Genomic DNA, 25133 nt, shown 5'->3' on the forward strand with positions numbered 1-25133 from the left:
AAAAATGCTGATGAACTATTTCATAAGCTTGTTGAAGCCTGGACTCACATTGACAGACAAATAATTGAAAATTTGATTGAATCAATGCCCACAAGAATGCAGGCAGTAATTAATGCTAAGGGTGACCATACCAAATATTAATTATAATATTATGGTTTCAATAAGTTATGTTTCATGTCGTTTTTGAATAAAAATCATTTAGTTCCAAGTATTTTGTCCAGCTTTTTTTTTATTTTTATTCCGAACTGCTACTGGTGCTGAATTTTTGTCACCATTTAAATTAATTAACACTAGTTTTTCGTGTACAACAACTTTATAAAAGAAAATAAAATACTAATTAAAAGGCACACAAAATATAATAAATTTTCAAAAGTTCCAACTATTATGGCCAATACCGTAAATAGATTCAAAAATTAATGACGAGACGAAAAATCTATGGTATAGTTTTATTGGACCTGGCGCAGACATTTGACACTGTAACCGACTGAATACAGTGTCTAGTATTGCAATTAGGTTACTGTATGAAGAGTTTTAAAATTATTTGATTCATAGGACAACAATTTTCAAAAATTAATTGCATATTAAGATTTAGACGGGTATATCACTGGAAACAGGATCGGACCCTTTATTATTTATCATATACATACGCATATGCACTAACAAAATGGAATATTTAAGATGAATCGGTTATATCTTAAGCAGATGACACGGCCATTACTTCTGAAAAACCTAATAAGTAAGAATGTAACAAAGAGATTTAAGGGTTTTTTCCTACAGTATAAGGAAGAGACTTTTTCAAATGCTTCTCTGTGCAGTTTTTTAAGCAAAATCAAAGAATTTGTTATAATTCAATTGATTTTAATGAATTCGAGTTCCATTTTATTCTCATTTAATAATTTCAAGAGAAACTAAACTAAATATATCCAATATTCAAAAACTTTTTATATTTACAAAACAGAATAAACAGAGGACAACAATAATAGACAATTATTCACTTAAAACCTTTGGAAGACGTTTTGCCTTTGGAAGGTCTTAACTCCTTCTTCGGGTTGTGGATGGGCGGCGTTGTATTCCAGGGACCTCAAGATGGCTTGTGGTACTGGATGAGGAGTTGGAAGAACATCAGATTGAGGTTGGAATCCATTTTCGTCAGCTACGTATTGTACGGAGACTGGCACACCCTCGGCGGAAGTGAAGCTGAAGCTACCCTGGGCTACGTTGCCGAATTCAGCACCGACTTGTTTCAGTTGTCCTTGTACTTGAGCGGCGATTCCGTTTTGGGTTTCGTATCTGAAACAGAAGAGTTGATATTACTTCTCGAATTTATGGAATTGCCTGCACGTATCCAGGACCGGTTGAAGGTTTTTTTTGCAGTGAAGGTATTAATGGAAGAAAAAGCCTTTGACAAAAAACAGTAGAAAAATCCAAAATATTTTTAACAAAGCAGAAAGCAATGACTATTTCTTTAAAAACGATGGAAAAGACCCTTTTATATAAGAAAGATACGAACAGGCATGATAGTACTAAGAGGCGACCAACATCTATAAAGCGGAATGTAGAGAAGCAAATGTATTGGGAAAACAAAAATGTTTATACAACTTCCTTTCTAATCTCAATATTAGCATTGAGACCTAGAGCAAAAGAATACAGAATTCCAATTGAAACTCCTAAAACTCCAATTTTGACAAACAAAAAGAAGTATCGGAGTAAGACTTTCTTCGAGGCATACGGAAAGGATATTTGAATTTGGTTTTTGGTTTCGTAGAGTCTAAATTAGTTCCTGGACATGTTTACTCATTTCTCATTGTCCACTGATTGGAAGTTCAGAAAATATGTGAGATAAAAACTTGTGCATAATTTCTCAATTCAATTAATAATATCAGCTTTAAGATGAATTGTTTCATGAATGATACCAGAGGCTCTTCTAACTTACTAGAGAACTTGAAGTAATATAGCATATTGGAGATTCATTCTTAGGAGACTAATGACATTTAAGGTGGAATTTTTGGTCCAGTTTTACAATATATCACTTTGCAGAAGGTAAACTAGCAATGAAACAATCACAGGCTGGTGATAAAATAAATGAAAGCTTTATATGGAAGAGAAGTAATGCTTAATATTAAAGGTGCTTTGTGACAAAGCTAGCAAAAGTTGCAAAAATAGCAAGAATAGTTAGATATGGAAACGTATAAAAGCCCAATGTTTGGCCTTGTCTGGGCTCATTCTCATTACATCAGTCCTATTATCCACTTGATTGCCATTGGTCCCCTTCAAAGGTTAATAGGTAATTATTCTTAGTTCGTCTCTTCTGAACGTTAGAGTCAATTTTTTTTATTTATCCAATGTTTTATAAATGTTGTATTTGTTCAAATGTCTTATTTCTATCCAGTGAAGATAACGTTGTCTCTGTACCCAGGTTCATATTTCTGTTTGATACCCCCAATGCAGACTCTGGAATAATAAAGCTGATATACCACTATGTTCTAGTAACTACATAAGTTTAATATTATTACGGCTTCCTAGTTTTTTTAGTTCCAGGATGTAAAAACAGCTTTGATGTACCTCTGGGACTAGCAAGTGCTCACAGGGCTGCCTGTCAGCAGATCCTAATTTGCTTAAAATAGGACTGTTTTATTGTTTTCTTTTGCGTATTCATTCGAGTATTGCAAAGATTTTCTAATGAATAGAATATCTCTTGTCGATTCCCTCCAATCTTATGGGCACTGTAGTTTCACTCTTTGGGATCCATCAGGTCTGAATCAAATAGTATATCTGGGAATCATGATGATCCGACATCATTCTAATATTCTAAACTAAAGAATTTGTCTGGATCTTCGCTTCGCCTTGAACAATCTTGAAGGTTAAATAGAACAGGGCAATTTACTGGAGGAGAATTTTTGTGGAATCTGGTGATGAACTGGCTTCTGCATTTACTACAGATAGTAGGTCACGTAAACTATAGATTACTTTACGTAGTTACTACAGATAGTAGATTACGTATAGATGACTGTGTGGTTTTAAGGAAATTTGGTTAGAACCCGTGGAGGTTAGAAGTTTTGAATATCAGCTTCACAAATTTTGCAAGTATTCCACAAGCGAAAATTAAGGGATTGTGCACATTAATATTGCATGATAGATAAATTGAACTGTCGGAGGACAAATTAGGTACTAGTTGAGCATTTAAACTAAACTAGAACCAGCAACTAAATATTAATATTAACCAGTAAATCCAAATACTAATCGCTACGGGATCTAAAAAAGACGAATTACTACTTTGCATTACTTTATCTACTACTATTAATATGGTGCTCTAAAGTCTTTAGCAGGAAAGCCACTAGGTTCAATATAAAGACTATCGGTGTGTCAATGGTCAGTTCCCCTCAATATATCTTCTTTGCACCTCATAATTAAATCAGAAGTATGACATGAACTAGAGAATATCTGGGAATATCCATATTCTGGATAAGGTCCTAGTACTTCATGCTAATTTTTCTTCACAGCACTTCCTAACGTGGGATATTTAGTACGCAGTCTTGGATCTTGGGATGGTTTTGTTAGGAATGAAATTCCAGTTGGTTATGATTTACATATAAATTTAAAATATCTTTTATGAATTTGTTGCTTAATTCGCTCCATCTATTGATGCTATGCCGAAGTTAAAGAAAAAGCATATTAGGCTTTCGTATTTTTTATATCAAGGCAGAATGTAGTCATGATAGATTTTGATCATAATTTTCCAATAAAGTAGGATAAAAAAGTTGCCTTAAGCATCTACGTAATGATTTATTTATTTATATTACTTATATGTTGCGAATTAGCCAAATATTTAGTAATAAATATGTTATATAAAAAATTTAGTTTTATTGCAAATTTAAAATTTTAACGTGTTTTTAATTTAAATAATTTAAATTTAATGGATTTTATGTAATAATAATAAATTCAATAAAAAGTCATCGGCTTATTTAAGAAGTATTATCTTTAACGATTATTCTTTAATAGGCAATTTGTTGTATAACCAAATGTGGCATTTTAAATTAAATTTAATAAAATTCATGTTTATTCAGATTTTATTAGCATATTTACTTAATATTTATTTCCAAATTTACAATGTTTTTAGCATGGATTTTAGGCTCAAAGTGAAAAGCATTTTATACATTTTACAAAAAATGAACAAAAAAGATGTACTTGGTATTTAGGTAAAGGAAAAATAAAAAGGCAGAATATAGAGTTACAAAATATGGAAATAAGGAATTTCTTATTAATCAACTAAAAATTGTTTTTTTGTTTATCGGAAAGTCAGAATAAACAAGAAAACCATTTTTGGCTAGAAGTTCCTTTTTCTTTATTTAAAGGTTTCCATATTTTTTTCTTTTATAATAAAATCTTTTAAACTGAAAAAAATATGTATAAGCATATAAAATTTATGACGAATATTTAAAAACAGATATTTTTATTTAATTTTCGATATATTGAAAAAATAACAAAACTTAGAATTTACTTGGCATTTTTAGTACATGCCAATATGGCTTTGCATTTGATGGTTTCCTTAGGCCTAAAATGAAAAGCATTTTAGTAATTTTACGAAATTATGCTTGAAATAGTTTTTTGACATAATCTCGCTGTAGAAAATCTGATTATTTTGTATCTATTGTATTGAGCAAAAAAGAGCAAAAAATTAGGACTTAGGTACGAAGTGTATTTGAATGACAATAATTTCAGTAGATAGATTTTTTTAATGTACGAATTGTAAGAACTGCCTTTTTATAATCCTTTTTGATTTAATATTAAAATAAACCTTGATCAAGAAGAATTTATTTAATCCACGGTTGGGGATGGAAAGGTTGTAAGATTTATTTAGGAGCATCAACTTAATTGACAAAAGAAAATCATAAGATATTAGAAAAATTAAAAGCAAAAATAAAACATTTAGTTAATATTTCATTTGATAAATTGTTACTATTTGAATAAGCCAGTAACTATATAAATCCAATTATTTAATTTACTTAATTTACAAAGGAACAAATTATACTTATTATAATTTGTTAATTAAACATAAGTAATATTTCAAGAAATATCCTTTCAAAGATTATATTTTTTATTTAAAAGGAAAATTTCCCCTATTTTCCAGTTATTAGGCTTTGAGTTAAGTAGTCACCTTTTAAAACATATAATATTATTTTTGGAAATCACTAATTAAAATTACCAATAGCCTTGAGATTCTTGCTTGAATTATTTTTAACCTAACTAATATTTATAAAAATTATAAAATTACGTAATAAATCTTCTAATTCTCGGACTAGTTTAAACCTTAAGCAATATTACCATTCTGTTATATAAAATCTAAAAAAATCAAAATAAAATATATTTTTTTTTTCAAAAATTTGAAAATTTTAAATATAATAATTAGACAGTAAGATTGATCGTGGTTTTCAAGCAAAACAGAAACACATTTAATGCACCCTTTAGCCAGCAATTTTGCAAAACTGTAAAATAGTTTGGTAGCTTTTGTGTACCACTGTAGGCCTGTTCTGGTATTTCCAATTAAATAAATTAATATACTTTAATTAAATTTATTATATTTTACATGCATTCAAATTTTTTAAGCACATTATAATACTTGTTTATTCCCATATCTAGAATTCTCGTGGCATGTGCTGTAATACGATTTGTTATACCCACAAATTAATCTAAAGATAAACCTGGGCCGACTGACAATTTCATGTTTTTAATTTTAGTTATATCAAAAATTTCCTACAAGAAAAAAAAACAAATTTTTTTGGCTCCCCTTCCTTAAGAATTGTGCTCATAAATTCGTTATTTATTTATGTAAAAAAAATTATGTTTTTTGTCAGAAAATCTATTTAAAAAACACTGATTTAATTAAAAATGAGGAAAATGTTTTTTGCTAAATAGTGGACGAAAACCCAGTAAAAACCATCTATATTAAAATTGGAAAAGAATCGTTGATAGAAAATTTTTGAAGAACCATTAGTGACTTCAATTTATCTTATAATGAAAGAAAAATCTTCCTTCTTATTACTTATTATTATCATTCGTTTTATCTTATTTTTAACAAAGCAATTCTCTTAATAATTTTTTGTATAATCGACACATTTTTGCAAGCATAATCGAAAACTATTTTATTTAAAACTAAATATTAAAAATTTGTAAGCTATCAAAATTGAAAAATTTAACAAACTTACCCATATTGGTAGCTTCCGTCGGGGCTGATGTTAGAGTCAGCACGTAAAACCTCAGCGGCAGCATCTGAACCAGCTGAAGCTGAGTGGTGTGCCAACGAGCCGAAGAGATGTTTGACATCAGCAGCAGCGAAAGCCACAAGGGCGGAGATAACAAGCTAAAAGGCGAAATCCATTAAAATAAAAATAATTGAAAAAAAAAACGATAACTTAAAATTTTCATTAAAAAAATTAATAAAAATAAAAATATAACGAGTTAACATTACCATTTGTTTCATCATGATGATCTTGAATGAGTGACTGTTGTTGTCCGGCTATGGAACTCGAATGCTAATTTTTACCTAAACTCGACTATTTATACGAGAAGAAGATCTCTAATATTAACCACAACCGCCAAAAGTTCACGGACATCTTGTCTATCAGAAATGTAACCGAAACCCACTGCAGTTTTATTGGGTAAGATATGCCAAAATGGCTCATTAATGTTGAAAAGAGCATACATCGCTTGAAGGCCTAGAATATTAATGATTATTGTGACAGGAGTTGGTTTGGCCGACATTAGTATATTATGATTAAACTTTTTTTATATTTTAATGTCTTCTCTTTGGTTTTTTTTCTCTTATGATTTATGTAATGACGGTCATGATTTATATATTCCTTTATACAAAATGAAGGTATATTTATTACACCATTAAGTATAGAAAACTTCTTTACCATGAGGGCCTGTCAAAAACTGACCCACTTCATGACACAGTCAAGGCGCTTTGCTTTGCTCTATTAATATATTATTAAGATATATAAAATTTCTTGCATAGAGTAAAGAATACTAGAATACCGGCAAAAATAGAGAATAACACGGATGCTACGAGCCTAAAGAAAGCTCTTTAATAAAGACCCATATATAGAGATATAGAAGAACTACAAAAAGAGGATGAAACATCTATAATATTAATAGCTAATCATTTAATAAAACACGGATCTAGTATATGCCACACATGTCACTGACTCTACCGCCAGCATGCAAATTGGATCCTCGCCGACCAGATAATATACGAGATTAAATCAAAGTGGGTACTCTCTGGATTCTCCCCTTTTAAGTCTCTTCACCTAACGGCATCAATCCAGTACTGCTTCAATGAGCCTGGAACCAGGTCACGAAGGGAAATCAGTTGTATTTCTTCCGAAATCAAGGAAGTTAGACTATACCACTCCGAAAGCCTATCGCCCTTTAAGCCTATTATCTACGGAACCTATGGAATGGCTTGAAATCTATAAAAAGCTTTTGCATCTCTCATATTTTAGTCTTTAAGAATTTGATCACATGACTTTAATTTCACAGTCACTCTGTTATAAATTATAAAATCAAATTATTTAGAAAAGAACTGAAGGAAAACTTAATTATTAAGGCTTAATATTAAAGCATATTAGCAATATTTGGTTATTCAGCACTTGACTAATATAAATAAATAATTATATTTTGTTTAAATACATGGTCACAGGTCATTAATCCATAATATTGATATAGGTGGGCCATTTAGGAGTTACTTAAAGCAGTAGTTTTCTGGGATTATGAAAAACAGTAGTAAGGTGAAGAGCAAGATCGCAGGATATCCTCCAAAGATTTGTTTTTGCATGGATAACACTTTGGATGTATTTGGTTAGAATATTTTAAAAGTGTCATTTTCCCAATTGTGTTCTCGATTTGTTTCATGTGCATTTTATAATAAATTTTATACTAATGTACATTTCCTTTCCATCTTACCTTTTCAGTTCAAAAACATGCCCGCAATGCAGGACCAAAGTAACGAACAAACAGCTTGTACGCCTCTTTGTAACCCAGTTCTCGGAAAGCAACGAAGTTGACTGTGTTGTACTTCAGAATGAAATTGAAAATTTAGAATTGAATATGAAGCTAAAAGACCAGGAAGTAAAAAGTGTGAGAACCAAAAATAAGGAGTTGAGCACCCGAAACAAAAATCTTAGGTATGAAGTTAATGCAACAGTAAGCCTATGAAAATGTAGGGGTACAATCGGTAGGATCTAGGGCCATAAAGTAGATCAGGTCACAATTTATCTAGATCATGCTATGTCTAACGCCCATGTCAAAAAGTCCTCTTACCCACGATGACTTACTTTCCTTTCGGTCTGTTGGAACTAATGCGGGGTTTGGCCTGAATAGAGCTTACTTGTAGTACGAAGCAAGTGGACTCTGTGCTTTACCAATTTTTACATCCAAGAAATCTACACAATCAACATAGAGGGTTCTGGTACTAGTCCTGATACTAGTCACTGTCGATTAAATGATCATTTATAAAAAAGGAAACTAAACACGAGTCCACTATTCACGGTGTGCAACTACGAAGACAAACTATGGAGTACATACTTTACGATAATCCTGCTTTTTCGTCAGGTCAACTCTCGGTGTCTCCATTCTCGGAGAGATCAGGGGATCACCACCTTTGTTGCTCCTCTTTTAGCAGAGGCGTAGAATGAGCCTAATTGGATTTTATGTAAACACAACTGCATTTAAGTTCTGCTTTCACCACTCTCTGCGAGTTACAGAAAAGTCAGTAGGCCAAGACCCAGATGTGACCATTATAGTTTTAAAATTTTAAGCACATTTTACGGAGAGGTTGGCTTGCAAAGATTGGCTACACATCATTGATGGCTAAATCTGAGAACTAAGAATAATAAATAGAGTATTTTATAAAGTAAATAATTCTTGTAGCGCTTCTACTCTTATGATTTATGTAATGATCTCTCCGTATACAAAATTAAGATACTTCTTTTTCCAGCTTAACTTCAGGTTAAAATCTCATAACATAAGAAGAACTTTTGTGAGGATTCACGTGAATTGCCTAATACAATGATGTATCTTTAAACTGCAACGATCTAATTCACAGCTGCATTACATAGATATAGATGCACTTTTCTGGTTTAGCAAACAACTTAGCTACAAAGCCAAGTCTTAAAAATATATTTAATCCAGCCCAGGAGTCCATTGTGTGATATAGGGACAGCTATAGAGGATAGCTGTCTTTTTTAGTCAAAACGCATTTTTGTCTTTGATTGACGTTTCCTCTAAAGCCCATGGAATAATACTTAAGGACGCTATAATCCACAGCTAACAGGAATCAACATTCTGTTGCTTAGGATGTAAGTATCCAGAGTATTGTTATAAGTTAATATGCCTCCAACAGTGGTCATCCTAGAATGAGTAAGTAGTGATGAGAGCTTACAGTATTAACACTGTGGCACTAGGGTGAAATACCACTATTCTGGATCTTTGGGTATTGTAGGAATATTGTCAGGAATGAATCTAAGCTACACTTCTCAGAATTACTAAGAAATGTCCGATGCCCCCCTTAGCGACATCGATTTGTTGAGCAATCCTAGCTCATTATCCAGAGACTCCTCTTTTGGGACAATTGAGGCCTAAGTGCAGTTGTGTTGACATGCTACAGACACCGAGAAGTCAGTAGGTGAAGGCGATGATCGTTTTGAAATTTTAGATACATTTTATAAAGAGAAACACGATATTGTTGTTTCAATGCTCTTTATAAGAGAAGTAGAGCTACTACCAAATCTTCTGGGCATCAGAAAAAGAGCTGATGATTTAATTAAAGAAGATATTAAAGAAATCGAAAAAGCACAGAATTTACCCGAAGAAAACGAATTCAACTGAGCTATTTTAAAGATCTATGGTCAGTTCTCAGGTAAGAAGCTCCTACGGTAGAGATTTATAAAAATATTTTAGGTATTTGGCAGCATCTGCTAACTTCCTACGAATGACGTTATAACTACGCTAGTTTGGATAGTGTTTTACTAAAATTGCCAAAGTATGTAAATTGTATATGTTCATGTTGCTCAAATCAGAGCAAATTATGAGTTTTCCTTCAGCGTAACTCAGCCATTTAAAAAAAGAATTATTGTTTCCATCTACCGCAATCTTGCTTAGCTCTCTTAGCAACTAACAGCTCTTAAAAATGGACCTTAAGCAGCTTAACTTCAGTTTGAAAACTCGTAACCTAAGGAGAACTTTTGTGAGATTTTACATGAATTGCCTACCACAATTAGGTCCAATCCCATTAAAAATATCTTTATTCTGCAACGCTAGCTAAGACACATACTATACGCAGACTATTTTTTCTAGATTTGTAACCAACTTCAAGGCAGAGACTTTAAAATACGAGTATATTTAAGAATTCATGATGATCTCTAGGGTAGAGAATAGCTTTTTTTTGGTCAAAAAGCATCTTTATCTTTGATTAATACTTCCGGGAAATCCCAGAGTAAGATTAAGATTAAGAAGACCTTCCTTAGCTATAATCCACAGCTAACAAGAGTCAGCTTTATCTTGATTAGGAAGTAAGTATTATTAGTTAAAATGCTTTTATCAGTACCTATTCTAGGATGTGTAAGTACTGATGAAGACTTACTCCAACAAAAGTATGGCACTAATGTAAAATACCACTATTCTGGATCTCTGGGCGTTGCAGAAATATTGTCAGGAATGAATCTAATCTGCACTTCTCAGAATTACTAAAAAACATCATGAATCCCCATCCCCTGGAGAGATCAATGGGAGGATGTCCCCTTGGCGACATCGTGGCTTTTATTGATTCAAGCAACTCATTGATTCGAGCAACCTCAGCTCATCATCCAGAGCTTAGAAGTGCAGTTGTATTACACGTTACAGATACAGAGAAGGGAGTTGGTGAAGACGATGATGGTTTTGAACTTTTAAGTAATCTAAGGATGGCTCCTCTCCTTTTTCAAGAGGCGCGTACAGTGGGACAATAATTGACGCCTAAGTGCAGTTGTGTTTGCACCACCCTCTGCATATTACAAATACAGAGAAGTCAGTAGGAGAAGATGATAATGGTTTTGAAATTGCAAGTGCATTTTATGAAAATAATAGAGATGTATGTATATACTCTACATAAGAGAAATAGAGTTACCACTAAATCTTCTGAAAACTAGAAATACATTAGCTGAGGATTTATTTAAGAAGAATATTAAAGAAATCGAAAAAGTATAGAGATTACCGCAACAAATCGAAATCAACTGAGCTGTGATGCCAGTTACACTCTAGCTTGAACAATCAGTAATCATAACGTATGAGCTTCCTTTTAAAGTTACTTAGTTGGTTAAATTAAGCAATAATAGCAATCTTTCTTCTTATTTTTTATAAACATAATAGCTACTTAGATCTCTTAGTAACTAAGAGCGCTTAAAATGGACTTGAAAAATGTGTGTGAAGGGAATTGGTTTTCACATAAATTGGCTACCATAATGATGTCCAATTTCGTTAAAGGTATCTTTAAACTGCAATAATTAAATGTACAGCAATATCCAGGCTGTCTTTTCTAGACTTCCAACTCAAATTTAAATTCAAGCCTTAATATATAATGCAGCCCAGAAGTCCATTGTGTTATCTATTTAGGATAGAGAAAAGCTGTCTTTTTGATAAAAGTACCTCTGTCTTTAATTATTACTTCCGGTAAGCCCAGATGCTCTACGATGATGTTTTATGATACTTTCCTTAGCTATACTTGACAGCTAACAAGAGTCAGCTTTATCTTGGTTGGAGAATAAGTATCCCAATTACCATAGTTAATATGCCTTTATCAGTACTTATCCTAGGGTAAGCAAGAATTGATAAAGGCTTACCCTATCAAAAGTATAACACTAGTTTGAATTACCACTATCCAGAATCTTTCAGTATTAAAAAAAAATTTCATTTGCTTTATATTACTGCTCAACTACTGCAGTAAATCTACTTTACGCGAGTCAGCAACGAATCTGACCTGCACATAATTACTGTACCTGTCTAATAATTACTAAAAAGCATCAAGAGTCAGAGATAAATATATAGAGAAGTATTGCAGTTATCACTTGGGTTTAATCATGTTCATGCTAGATGTTTTCATTATTTGACTTTAGATATATTAACATTTTAGGTGGCTTTCTTCATAATAGTTTTAGTAGTAGAATAAATTCTTAGTTACTTTTTTGGTGAATAACAATTTAAACTTTCTAAGATGGTGCTTAGTGGGCTCTTTTATTTTCCAATCCATTAACCAAGGTTCTGTCTGCTTCTCAAATCCAGTCAATAAAACTATTTCAAGCTGAATACGTTTCAATTAATTTACTTTAGTCTCAACAGTTTAAGTACGTGTACAAGTACAAAATAGAACTCTACGCTACTTTATTATTGAACTTTCTACTTCATTAATTCAAGTTTAGAATGAAGTGAATCATATCTATTTTTTATCACTATAGGACTCGTTTTTATATCTCAACTAGCCTCAAATACAATTACTTTAAGACGTCTTCTCCTATTTATCTTTTTATTTTCTACGTCAACCTGTATCTGTTATGATGTTCTCTTAATACGCTCAGTAGTGCTTCTTTCCAACTCAGTCTTCTCTTTCTTTTTTCGAATTATTCTTCAAACCCTTGATTTGGTCTTTATTTTTTTTTTAGTTCCTTCTGGCATTTTCCTTATTTCTTGTAAGTTTTGTTGCTCTCATTAGTACTTCTGGTCCTTACTTTTACTTTTCCATTTAACTTTTTCAACAAATCCTAATGGTTGTTTATAACTTATAAAGTGTATAAAAATTTTCATGAAGAGTGAAATAAAATAGTAGTATGTTGTACAGATAGTGAAATTACTTCTATAAAATTGGGAATGTTTGAATCACTAGCTCATTTGATGTTCTGCAGGTTATGTTATATGTTTGCAATCGTTCTTTTATACAATAAAACAGTTTGGATTTCCAAAAAGATATTTTATTTACATAACAGTATAAACAGAGGACAACAATATAAAATCAAATTCCATTTAACCTAAAAGCTGGAAAACGGGCTTTTGGAAGGTCCTTACGACTCCTTCTTCAGCTTGGGGATGGGCGGCGATGTATTCCAGAGACCTCAAGATAGCTTGTGGTACTGGAGGAGGAGTTGGGAGGACATCGGATTGAGGTTGGAATCCATTTTCGTCAGCTACGTATTGTACGGAGACTGGTACACCTTCGGCGGAAGTGAAGCTGAAGCTACCCTGAGCTACGTTTCCGAATTCAGCACCGATTTGTTTCAATTGTCCTTGTACTTGGGCGGCGATTCCGTTGTCAGATTCGAAGCTAAAATCGTTATGCAATAAAGATTAACGTTTCGCAACAATAAATTTGTTAGATAATTATCGTTAATATGTTCAGCAGATTCATTAAAATGTTAATTGCACAGATGTTCACCATCGCGTAAGGCGGAAAATTTGCATAAGACTGATTAATTACCATCTTATTTACTTGAAGATTACATTTTAAACGTGTGGTTAATTCAAAAACAAATCTTACCCATAGGTGTAGCTACCGTCGGGGTTGATGTTTGAGTCAGCCCTGAGGATATTGGCGGCGGCATCTGATCCAGCAGAGGGAGTTGGCAACCTGGCTTGGGGGCGGAAGGGTTGTTTGTTGAAAAGGTGGCTGACGTCAGCAGCGGCGAAAGCCACAAGGGCAGCGAGAACCAGCTTAAAAATTCAAACATTATGTTAAAACTATTTTTTTTTGGTTTTAAAAATGTCATGCTTACCATTTGTTTCATGTTGAAGATGTGTTGGTTGATCTGACTTCGAGAACAGAATACCAAAATCTGGTTATCCTCTGGTATTTATACGAAACACCGAGCATATCTTCCTCGTTGTGCCCCCAAAAGTTCATGGGCATCTCGTCTATTAAATTAGAATTTTAATTTCCTTATGTAACATCTCTTCTATCAAAATTATGAAGTTTTTATGTCTGCAATTGATTTTTAACATGGTGATTTTTGAGACACAATTTTTAAACTGATTTTGCTTGTATATATGGGTTACGAATCCATATTGACACTAGTGGATTGCTTATTACCAAATTTATATTTAGATTTATATATAAATATATGAAATCTATAAATGCATGCACTTTAAATGCTTTTCCTTATTAATAGGTTTTTTTTGCATTTTTGAGCCTTAATATTGAACAAAGAATGTTAAATGTGTAACAGTCATTAAAAGCTTGATGAGTATAAGTTTTTATATAGTAATAATGCGGGAGAGGTACGGATTATGCAATATTTTCTGTCAATTTTATGTTATCTTCAAATTTGATATTTATTTTCTTACATATTTTAATGGTTTTGTAATTGCTAGATTTCCTTTTGCGACATCATTAGCGATAACAGTTTTTGCTGCGGTAGATTTGACCATAGTTTTCCTCAGCAAAACTCGTTTTTTCAAAATAAAACATCTTCACAAAGAAGATCTACAAAACATTGAAAATTATCGTCCCATATCCCTTCTATGTACCTCGTCCAAAATCTTTGAGATGATTATATGCCATTATATATTTCCCCCAAATCAATCAAAGCTATCGATCTCAATCTTTGCACCTTGTTCTGATTTCTCTAGTCTGCTCTCAATAAAAAAGTTAAGTTGATGTGATATATACTGACTTCAGCAAAGCCTTTGACCAAGTAAACCACTGCATCTTAATGGAAACGTTGAGAAAGCTGTTTAATTTTTATAATGGTATTATCTTATCTTATTGGTCGTTAACTGAAGGATGCAAATTAAAATTATTTAATGCCTACCACTGGAGTTATACAAGAGTTCAATCTAGCTATTCAACCTGTATGTCAATGACCTGATTTCAAGTATCTCTTGTTGCAGACTAGCCTATGCTGACGATCTGAAATTCTTCTGGCATGTCACGGACAAGATGAATTGCTTATTGCTGCAAAGCAATATCAACCTGGTTAGGAATTGGTGTGATCGCAATCATATAAATCTTAACGTTTCTAAATCCTGTATTAGGTCTTCATAGAATCAACACCTCAATAATATGTTACTATGCCATTGTCAATTTTACTCTATCCAGAACGAAATTGATTAAGGGCCTAAGAATTATTTTTGACGATAGTGGCTGCTTCCTCAAGACTATTGGGGTTTATTATTTGAATTCGCAGGCTTTTTAGCAATTTTCTTTCTAGGGTAATGCTATATTTCTCTTTGGTTCAATTCAAGCTCGAATTTGGGTTTCTGGTTTGGTCCATCTTATAAAGGCTACATTAACTTCCTTGAATATAAAGGCGCTTTTTCAAATATTATATATTTAGAGAGGATGGTTCCTATCCAGTGAGAAGGTATAATAATAATCATCTGTTATCTCGGTTCAACTAGATTCAATAGATTCTCCAACTCTTCTTCATCACATTTCTTTGCAGGTGCCGCACTCTTCCTGCAGAGCAAATGTTACTTTTGCTTTAGATCGTGCCAGAACTAACATTCAATATCAGGCTCCTATTTTTTTAGGTGCAAAACTTTAACAATTTCGTTTCCACTTTCTTAATATCTTTCAATGCTTTCTGAGACACATAGTTTTTGAGCCACATTGATACACGGTGAGTTGGGCAATCACTGGAGAATGAGTTATCTTTTTCTCTTTCTGTTTTGTATGTACCTGTTTTTTAGAATGTTATTTTACTTTGTATTACATTTCATAATTTAATTTCAACTATGGCTCCATTGAATAATTTAGTCTATAGTTTGTGTTATATTTTGCCATTGCTAATTTTGGTTTTCCTGTAATTAGGCTCTGGCATGTTGGAAAATAAAGATACATAAAAAAATATATTGAAAGGAACTAACTCCACCAGTTACGATAGATATATGATGTGATTCACATGCCAGTACCAGTCAAAAATTTTTTTGCTGCCAAGTAAAAAATGGATTAAGAAATAGTATACTCAACGCAATCTTAAAAAATATGTAAACTTGACAACTCCTCTTTATGACTTCTTCTTTTTGTTTAAGTGACTCGTCCTTTACGAATGTTGACAATCATTAGCGCTATCTATACTTTGTCGATCGTTTTTTTACAGAGACTTATCGTAGTCTTATCATACCATTGTCGCAAATTCTTTAGCCACGATATTCTTTGACACCCGGGTACTTTTAGCCTTCTATTTTTTATTTGAGAAGTCCGTATTCTTCGTTTCAGAGAACGTTTCCAAGGAATTTCAAGTTTCGTTCTTTAAGTGTGAGCATAACTTCGAGACCCTTTGATATTTTCGCAAGCACATCTACATTTCGCACTGTGTTCATCCAGGACATTTTCAACATCCATCGATACGTCCACGAAAGAGAATAGAGAATACTGAATACGCACTTTATTTTTACAAATGATGCTCTGGCTCAATTTGAATATAGGCCTCCTGCATAGCACCCCAGTTTTCGTTAACCTGGCATCTAAAATATTTATATGACTTAACCCGTTCGATTTGTCGGTTCTGTACCTGTAGAATACCTCCTCCAGCCTGATTCTTACTAATAAAGACCATCATTTTGATTTTTATGATGTTTGAATTTAATCCAAACTTTGCACTCTTAGTTGCCACATGGACAACGAGTTTGCGATTATGATGGCGTATCTAAGTATATTTATGTTTACGCCATTAATGGAAACTCCTTCAGGGTTGTTTTCCGGCACACCTTTCAATATTTTGCTGAGATTGTTATTCTGAGGCCTCCTGTGACCCATGGTTTTCTATTTTTAATATTAAGCTTTTTTTAAGGAAAACACTGATTTGTCAGGAGCCATTTCAACTGTATTCCAATGTACCAAGGCTGTAGTAGAAAAAGCATTGAAATTCGCTCTGCTGAAAATTCTGCCTACATAATGAGACCAAGACAATGCAGTGTGGCATCGTTCATGGCCAGAAATAGAGAAGCCAGAAGAGAGTACTGTACATGTAACACCATTAAAATTTGAACACAAATAGTCAATGGTAGTTGCAGATGAGGATATTATTCCTGTGGGAGAAAGAACATGCATTTTTAAGCCACAAGACTCTAATATACTTAAAAGAGAAGTACGATGTCTAAGGGTTCATCAAAAATTCGCCAAAAATCTCTTATATGTATTAAGCAACCATTCAAAACATTAAGAAATATAATTAATATAGATGATAAAGAATAAAGGTCCACAATGAGATCCTTGAACAAACTCAGATGTTATTGAATATTTGTTAGAAATAGTTCCATTTATCTAAACATTAAACTTGTGATTAGTTAACTAGGTACTCAGTATAAATTAACAAGTTACTCTCAATAGATAGATTAGATAAAAATCCATGTTGTTCCAGAACGACGTTATGTTTAGGTTTAAATAAGATATCCAGGAATGCCATTCATGTCTTCTCAGGTATATGCTCGGAAAATGTAAGGACTTTACACGATATAGTTGGAAACTATTTTGATAAAATTAATAGCTATTATAGGAACTCCACCGCTTAAAAACTGAATAACCGAATAACACAATTTTGTTAATTGCAGACAGAATAAAAGTTAATTAATAAAAAACAATTAACAATGCAGTTTTTTATATATATTTATAATGAATTCGCTGTCGACTGTGATTAATTCACAACATCAATAAGATATCTAAAATAATTAAGATCCCCCATGATAGAAAAGCTACCTGCTAACGTAAAAACTTTTTCAGTTGGCATTTAAACATGCATATAAAAACATTTCATGTTTAATAAATTGCCGATATAAGAAACATAAATAATGTAATAAAAAACATCCCGTAAATAATAATAACCACTTTTATTTTCAACGAAACGAATTTGCATTATTTTAAGAATTAAGCATTTTTGGTTTCTTTAGGAAAATACCATTCATCAGTGACCTTCTGCTCGTCAAGATTAATCCTTTAGCTATATTTAGGTAGACAATTTATTTTTATGGCCCATCAATAATACTAAGATAAATTATTGTAATCTTACTTAAAATATTAGCAGATCCTTTTTATCAAGATTCTAATTTATTCTTTTTAATGTATATGGTTTATGTTCTATAACCCACAGTTTCTTAGGCGGCCTCTCAAGACCAATAATGAATATACTACCACCTACTTGTATAATCTCAAGGAGGCAGGCATCGCAATAAATTTAGGTAATTTTAAAAATCCTATTTTTTTTATTTATGCACAAAATAAGTGACCAGTAAGTAACAAGGAGATCTATCGCCATTATACTGGTCAGTTCTCGTAGAGGAACTCCTTATAGGAACAAGAAATGAAAACGAACGACAATTGGTCATAAAAGTCAGAGACAAACGCATGAACTATGTGTCAGAAAGAACAGAGATAAGTAAAAACAATCCGCTTCAATAAAGGAGTTTAATATGAAAAACTGTTGCAAATATAGCTGCAGCATTTACATCGACTTTTACTACCAGTGTTATTAAATACCTTTAAGAACGTTTCTTGGATCAGCAGCACATCAACGCTTTTGTTCTAGAAATGTGTGAATCTCAATCTTTTTTGATTGAGTAGATTTTTGCACTGGAGCATTATTCATTGTGCGGCTTATGAGAAACCAAAGGTGAGTAGATGCATAAAGTGCTGTTGCAATGTTGTAATGAAGCCGAGAAAAAAATACCACTAACTTAGGTCTCCCTTAGAGATTAGAAATATTTATGGCTTGCAGTGACAGGAAACTCACAGTTAAAAGCTTTTTAGGCTTAAGAATATTACGAGAAACCGATAAAAAAATCCAATTTTGTAAATATACTTTCGTTTTAAGTGCACAAAGTGAAACACTTTATTAATTAATCAACTCTATAGTTAAAATAATAATTCTTGATTTTAATTTGATTTGACTTTGATTTAACGGCTCATACAGTTTAGTTCTCATTACTTCAAGCTTCTTGGCAATAATATTCTTATTTTTCGACTAATTAACTTGCGATAGTGAATATTCTATAAATGTTTTAAATATGTTCCAGTGATATTTAGTAAAAGGAAAAGGTCACCTGGTCAATGGTATTTTTCTAAAGAAACCGAAAAAGCTCCTAATTCTTTAAACAATGTAAATTAGATACGGACCAGACGATGAAACTAAAAGTGTATATATTATCTCCTGAATATGTTAAGATGTTTTTTTTATTATAATAGTTATGTTCTTTATACCGGTACCTAATATATTCAACTTATAAAATGTTTTTATGCATGTTTTATTTTATTGCCATTAAAACTGTTAAGTTGGCAGGTGTCTGTTGCATTCAAGGCGGATTCTAATAATTTTAGGTTTTTTTTATGGTTTTTAATTAACCGTTCACGATGGGTAATAGTTGTCAACATTTAATTCGATATTTCAACAGTAATTGTTTTTAATATTTCACATCAAATATGTTAAAAAAATATTATAAATTATAACATCATCCGTTAATTTACTAAAACTGTAAATTCATAGCCACACTAAATGAATGCCTTTACGAATTTAAATCAACCGCCATAGCACCTGAGATGGAGAGCCGTACTTGTCACTAACGTCATTCAGACAACCCGCATTTCTTTATAGGCATTTCCACGCAAACCACTAAGTAACTATCTATAGGTAATAGCAATTAAGCGGTTTTGCTTATATTTTGATTACAAGAGTAACGAAATACAAGGGTAATTTGTAATGTCATTATTTTATATTAATAATACCGTAAACCGGGGTGACTTTTTCACCCCCGTGGGGACTTTGCTCCATTTAAAAAAAAAAAATTTATTTTAATTCCCGCTCAAAAACGTGTAAATATAACGCACCCAAACCGCGAGTGTATCCAACATTACCAATTTGGCTATACCGAGCGCGCAGCGCACATACCTTCAGTACTATATTTGTGTTCTGTGCCTTCAGTACCGTTCAGTCAACTGCAGAGGGAAGATACGCTTAATATTTTGTTATAATTTAACCTCAAAAAATTTTGTGTGTATTTTGGTTTTTATTCTAGGTGTAACAAGTAGGTATGGCAAAGTTGATATTGAATTATCTTGTGATTATTTTTTACCTAGTAGAACTATTTAATAGTCTGTCAACTTTAGTGTCAACATTTCGCAGTTTTGGGGGTTACTTTTCACCGGAGCAAAGCCACCTGAAACTACACGTCTGGGGTTACTTTGCTCCGGCTAAAGTATTTCAAATAAATAATGAAAAAAGCTTCTGTTTGTTTTTTATCAAAAAAAAACTAAAGGTCGGCGTCATGAATTATTTGTTTTGTTTCAGCATGACTAGGAAATATCAAAGAAAAGCTGGGACCAGAAGGTATGCAGACTATATCAAAGAAACATTGGAAGAATGCTTGGCTCAAGTTAGATCAGGGGCACTATCACACAGAAAAGTAGAACAAAAGTACATTATACCTAGAAGAACGATTTTAAATAAACTTAAGAAAAAACATAATAAAAAACCAGGTGGTCAACCTGTTTTTTCTTTACAAGAGGAAGAGGATTTTGTTGAGTGCATTATTGCTTTGGGAGACTTTGGTTTTCCAGTCGATACTCAAGAGCTGCGTCATATTATTAAGGATTATCTGGACAGATGTGGGAGAAATGTGAAGATCTTCCAGAATAATTTACCCGGCATTGAATGGGCAAATTCGTTTATTGCAAGATATCACCATTTGTCTTTATGCTTTGCCGAGAATGTAAAGCGTGCAAGAGCGGCAGTAGATGAAACTGTTCTACGCAACTTTTTCAATAATTTGGCTGTTGCTTCAACCAATATATGGAATTTTGATGAGACAAACCTTACGGACGATCCGGGGAAAAAAAGGGTCCTTGTCAAGAAAGGTTCCAAATACCCTGAATATATTCGAAATGCTTCGAAGGCATCAATATCTATCATGTTCGCAGGAAATGCTGCTGGAGAACTGTTGCCACCATATGTGGTTTATCGAGCTACTAATATGTGGACTACATGGACAGAAAATGGGCCAAAAGGATGTCGCTATAATGCTAGTTCTTCGGGTTGGTTTGATAACAACATATTTACTGACTGGCTCGAATTTCAAATGATGCCGAGATTGAAAAAATTAGAAGGAAAGACAGTGCTAATATGTGACAATCTTTCTTCTGATTTAACAGTTCATTCCCTTAGATTGTGTCGTCAAAATCAAGTAAGTTTAGTTTGTTTGCCGGCAAATAGTACCCACCTAACACAGCCTTTGGATGTGGCATTTTTTCGTCCAATCAAAATAGCTTGGCGCAAAGTATTATCAGAATGGAAAGGCACTCACAGAATGAAGATGGTATTAGAAACACAAACATTCAGAAACAAAATTTTCCTCGACTCTTATCAAAAATGATGAATATGATTAAGCTAACCATCAAAGATAACTTGCTTTCCGGCTTTCGCAAATGCGGAATATTTCCTTTAAATATTGAGGAGGTTTTAACCCGCATTCCTTCAACCTCACATAATAAAAGTATGATAGAATCTTCTTTCCTTAAAATACTGGACACAAGAAGAACTTTGTGTACGATGACAAAAAATAATCGTTTAAATTACAAAATTTAATATTCCTCCAGGCAAGAGTGTGTGCGCTGAGAATGAAATAGAAGAAGAAGCAATAGAACAAGAAGATGGAGCAACAGAGAGAGGATATACTTCATTTTAATGACAATTCATCAGATGATACAAGCTTTGAAGAGCTCGAGAAAGAACATGAAATCGAAAATGAGTTTATAAATTTTGTTGAAGGAATAGACCCTCAAAAAAAAGATAATTTCGATATGGTTGTAAAGGAAGTAGGGCGTTTTGTTGTATTTGTTTATAAGGGACAACTTTACCCCGGGCAAATCGTTTCCTTTACCAGAGAGGATGTCCGAATTAAATCTATGCAGAAGTCGCTAAAGATGTGGAAATGGCCCTCAAAGCCAGACGAGCTTAATTATTCATGGTCTGTTGTTCGGGGATCTATTAAACCCCCTAAACAAGTTACAAAAAGAGGCATCTTCTCTGTGCCTGAGCTCGCCTGCTGGTATAGTGACTAAATCCCTACTTTAATTATTAACCTAATGCCTTACCTATTATACGTCTTTCCTATTTTTAGAATCTATTTTTAATTTTTGTAGTTTTGCATTTATTTTTTAATTAAACTGCAATGCGTTATTCAAGTGTTAATATTTTTTGTAATATTTAAGAAACATTTGCATTTCCTTATATTAAAAACCTCAAAAACTTTGATTTTTTTAAATTTTTACATCCCTCTTTTTACTCGCCGGGGAAAAGTAAATAAAACATAAGGTTAACTTTGCTCCAACGTATAAAATGTAAGAGTTTTGCCTACATATTTACGGTGGGGCAAAATAACCCAGGGCTATGGGCGAGTTTGCTCCAATTTTCAAACTAAAAAAAAAACAAGATATTCGATATTTTTACGCACAAATCTTCAAAATAGTAATTCTTTAAGATGTTTCTTGTATGTAGAATGCAACTAGAGTAAAGAAATTTCGTAATTTTGTAGCAATTTTAGCAATTTTTAAATTTATCTTCAAAAAGAGGAGCAAAGTCACCTCGTTTTACGGTATATAAAGGTAAATAAATAAAAAAATACTATTATCAAGCCGCGTCTTATCTAGCGGTTATAACTGTCAATATCATTAATATCAAGGGATGAAAAAAGAAAAGGCCGTATTAATCAAATAACCAAGGTTTAACCAAAACATAATTCCTAAATCCAGATGAGCCTCATGAAATAGTCCTACAGTATGTAAGTGAAATGCCAAATGACTTTTTTTATTCCGTAACTCTTGTAAACCAACCAGTAGTACCGCTTGACTCTTGTAAAAATCAGACATCTTTAATTAAATCTGGGATTTTTAAACGGTGAAAATAGTGCCAACCTAACCAGAACATAACTATAGTGAATACCAAATGAACCGCCGAATGAAAGGCCTATGAGCTTTTTTCCACTTTTACTCAGCTCCACTTTGATATAGTTGACATTGATACATATGGATACCGCTCAAATGAATTTTGATAATGGTTTTGTTTTTAATTTTGTGGTTTTCTATTTACATTTTTACATTACTCTTGTAAAACGACCATAACCAATATAATATACCGCTTAAACGACTATACAGGTTGGGGAATCAGTAGGCATAAAGAGAGATACCTAAAGGCAAAATTTGACAGCACACACGCAGGCATTTCATGCGTTCTGCTACTTAAAATTTAAATACTATATAAAAATAAACTCAAAACTCTTAAGTAAACTTAACAAAAATTAACGTAGTACCAGAACGGAATTGAAAACATCTTTGCTCATTTTCCTGAGACCAATATCAAACAACGGAAGGATTGTGTTTTCTATGTAATGCAAAAGAAAATTCGTCTGAAATTTTTCCATCATGTTTCCACAAAATTCCATTCTTTTCTGGTATTCACTGGTATTCGAGAAATATCTTCTGAGTTTTGGAACATTTGAAGCACTTGAACTATAATGTTTTTTAAAACAGTTCGATGGTCCGTACCCAGTTCTACTTGATCGTGTTGAATCCACTTCTAGGGCACCATGACCCTTTCTTCCAGTTGTCCTTAATCCTGAACCCTTTCGATAGAAGATTCTTACACTTAAGTGTAGCATTTAAAACAATCTAAACGACAAAATGATATCACAAAATATGATACCACATTAGAAATAATTTTTTCACAAGGAATCTATGCTCAAATGTAATTGAAAACAAATACGTACATTTTACTTCGGAAGGAGTATAAACAGCCATAATAGCGTAAGAAAAAAATAATAGCGCTTTAAATTTCCGCATTGCAACATGAAGTCACACAGCAAAATTTCTGTAAAAAAAAACAGCAAATATCTATAAGTGAATGTCGTGCCTGCATCTTTATTATTTTGCATCAGTATTATATCACAGCATTTATACCATTAATAAATATTTGTAGGCCCGATTTTTTCCTTCAAAAATGGCATTGGCTTCTTGATAAAACTTGGCATTTGACAATTTCTAATTGGCATTCTGGTAAGATATTGTTAATCTCTGCAAATCGATTTAGCTCATCAGATATATGCTTTTCAATAATTTTAGAGGTAGCAGGTAAGATGCTAATAGGTCTAAGAACTTTAAGTTCTGAAGGATTAACAATTTTTGCAACTGGCTTGATAATATTCTTTTTCCATAATGTAAGTGTTCTCTTAATTCAAAAAGCCAAGCACAACTTTAAGTCTCTTATGCTAATGCCATCTACTTCTATTCAAATTAGGAAAGATTTTATGAATAGTACTGGAATTTGAAACGGAAAAGGTATGTGTCTTATTGGTAAATCTATTATTTTTATAAAAATTAATAATTTTTGCATAAAAGTTAAGCATTTTGTATTCCGTCTTAATTTTAACTTTTAAGCCGCAGTTTCCCAAAGTTCTTTTTCCTTTTGATGTGTCACTTGAATGTTATTTTTTCTCCAGTGATCGCGTGTTTAATAAAATTTCGTAGCTGTCTGCATGGCTCTGTAGGTGCACCTCTGACTTTGATTTTTGGTCTTACTTTCTCATTAATATCTCTAGAGTGGTACAAACTATCCCACTGAATTAAAGATCCTTCCTCAATAAATTCGTTAATATTAATATTGCTATAATTTCTAAAGGATATTGTTTTTTAAGGTTTGCTATTTTATAGGCTTTCTAAATAGACATGTCTAAGGTTATGACCAGTTAAGCTTTCAGATATTGCTTTAGACTTTGAATATACAAATACCAGGCTTTGATTCGCAATAATTATATCAATACAAGTTGAGATATTTGTATTTTGGTTAATTCTAGTGGCTCCGAAATTGGTTGCGAACAGCCCAGATAGCACAGTGCATATCCATGAACATGGCCGGATTAAGGTTTTATGGGGCCCGGGGCTAATAAAGGATCAAGGGGCCCCTTATAAATAAAATGCAAAAAATATTATTTATAACACTACATATATATATTACTTATATAAAAGAAACAGTTTTTTTTGAAAATAGGAATATTAAAATACCTTTTTTCGTTATTTCAGTTTTACAAAATCTTCTATTACGTCATTAAACTCTAAATCCTTCAAAACGTCCCTT

The 25133-nt window shown here is 32.6% G+C and overlaps 2 protein-coding genes across 2 annotated transcripts; both read right to left on the reverse strand.

Annotated features, from left to right (window-relative positions):
* Positions 1-922: 922 nt before the first annotated feature.
* Positions 923-6610, reverse strand: LOC126744035 (larval cuticle protein LCP-17-like). The gene is made up of 3 exons (XM_050451349.1): positions 6467-6610; positions 6204-6358; positions 923-1290 (listed from the first exon to the last, which is right to left on the reverse strand). The coding sequence occupies exons 1-3, from the start codon at positions 6479-6481 to the stop codon at positions 996-998; spliced, it is 465 nt and encodes a 154-aa protein (XP_050307306.1). The 5' UTR covers positions 6482-6610; the 3' UTR covers positions 923-995.
* A 6369-nt stretch (positions 6611-12979) lies between these two features.
* On the reverse strand, positions 12980-13950 carry LOC126744034 (cuticular protein 47Eg-like). Its single transcript, XM_050451347.1, has 3 exons — positions 13794-13950; positions 13559-13731; positions 12980-13345 (listed from the first exon to the last, which is right to left on the reverse strand). Exons 1-3 carry the CDS (start codon positions 13803-13805, stop codon positions 13048-13050), a joined length of 483 nt encoding a protein of 160 aa, XP_050307304.1. The 5' UTR covers positions 13806-13950; the 3' UTR covers positions 12980-13047.
* Between the last annotated feature and the right edge of the window lie 11183 nt (positions 13951-25133).

The sequence above is a fragment of the Anthonomus grandis genome, chromosome 13 (genome assembly GCF_022605725.1).
Source record: "Anthonomus grandis grandis chromosome 13, icAntGran1.3, whole genome shotgun sequence".
NCBI lineage: Eukaryota > Metazoa > Arthropoda > Insecta > Coleoptera > Curculionidae > Anthonomus > Anthonomus grandis.

Bases quoted from the DNA above. Each gene is read 5' to 3' on its own strand.
- LOC126744035 (XM_050451349.1), bottom strand. The intron at 1,291-6,203 runs GTAAGTTTGTTA...CTTCTGTTTCAG, and splicing joins GACGGAAGCTACCAATATGG to ATACGAAACCCAAAACGGAA.
- LOC126744034 (XM_050451347.1), bottom strand. The intron at 13,346-13,558 runs GTAAGATTTGTT...TAACGATTTTAG, and splicing joins GACGGTAGCTACACCTATGG to CTTCGAATCTGACAACGGAA.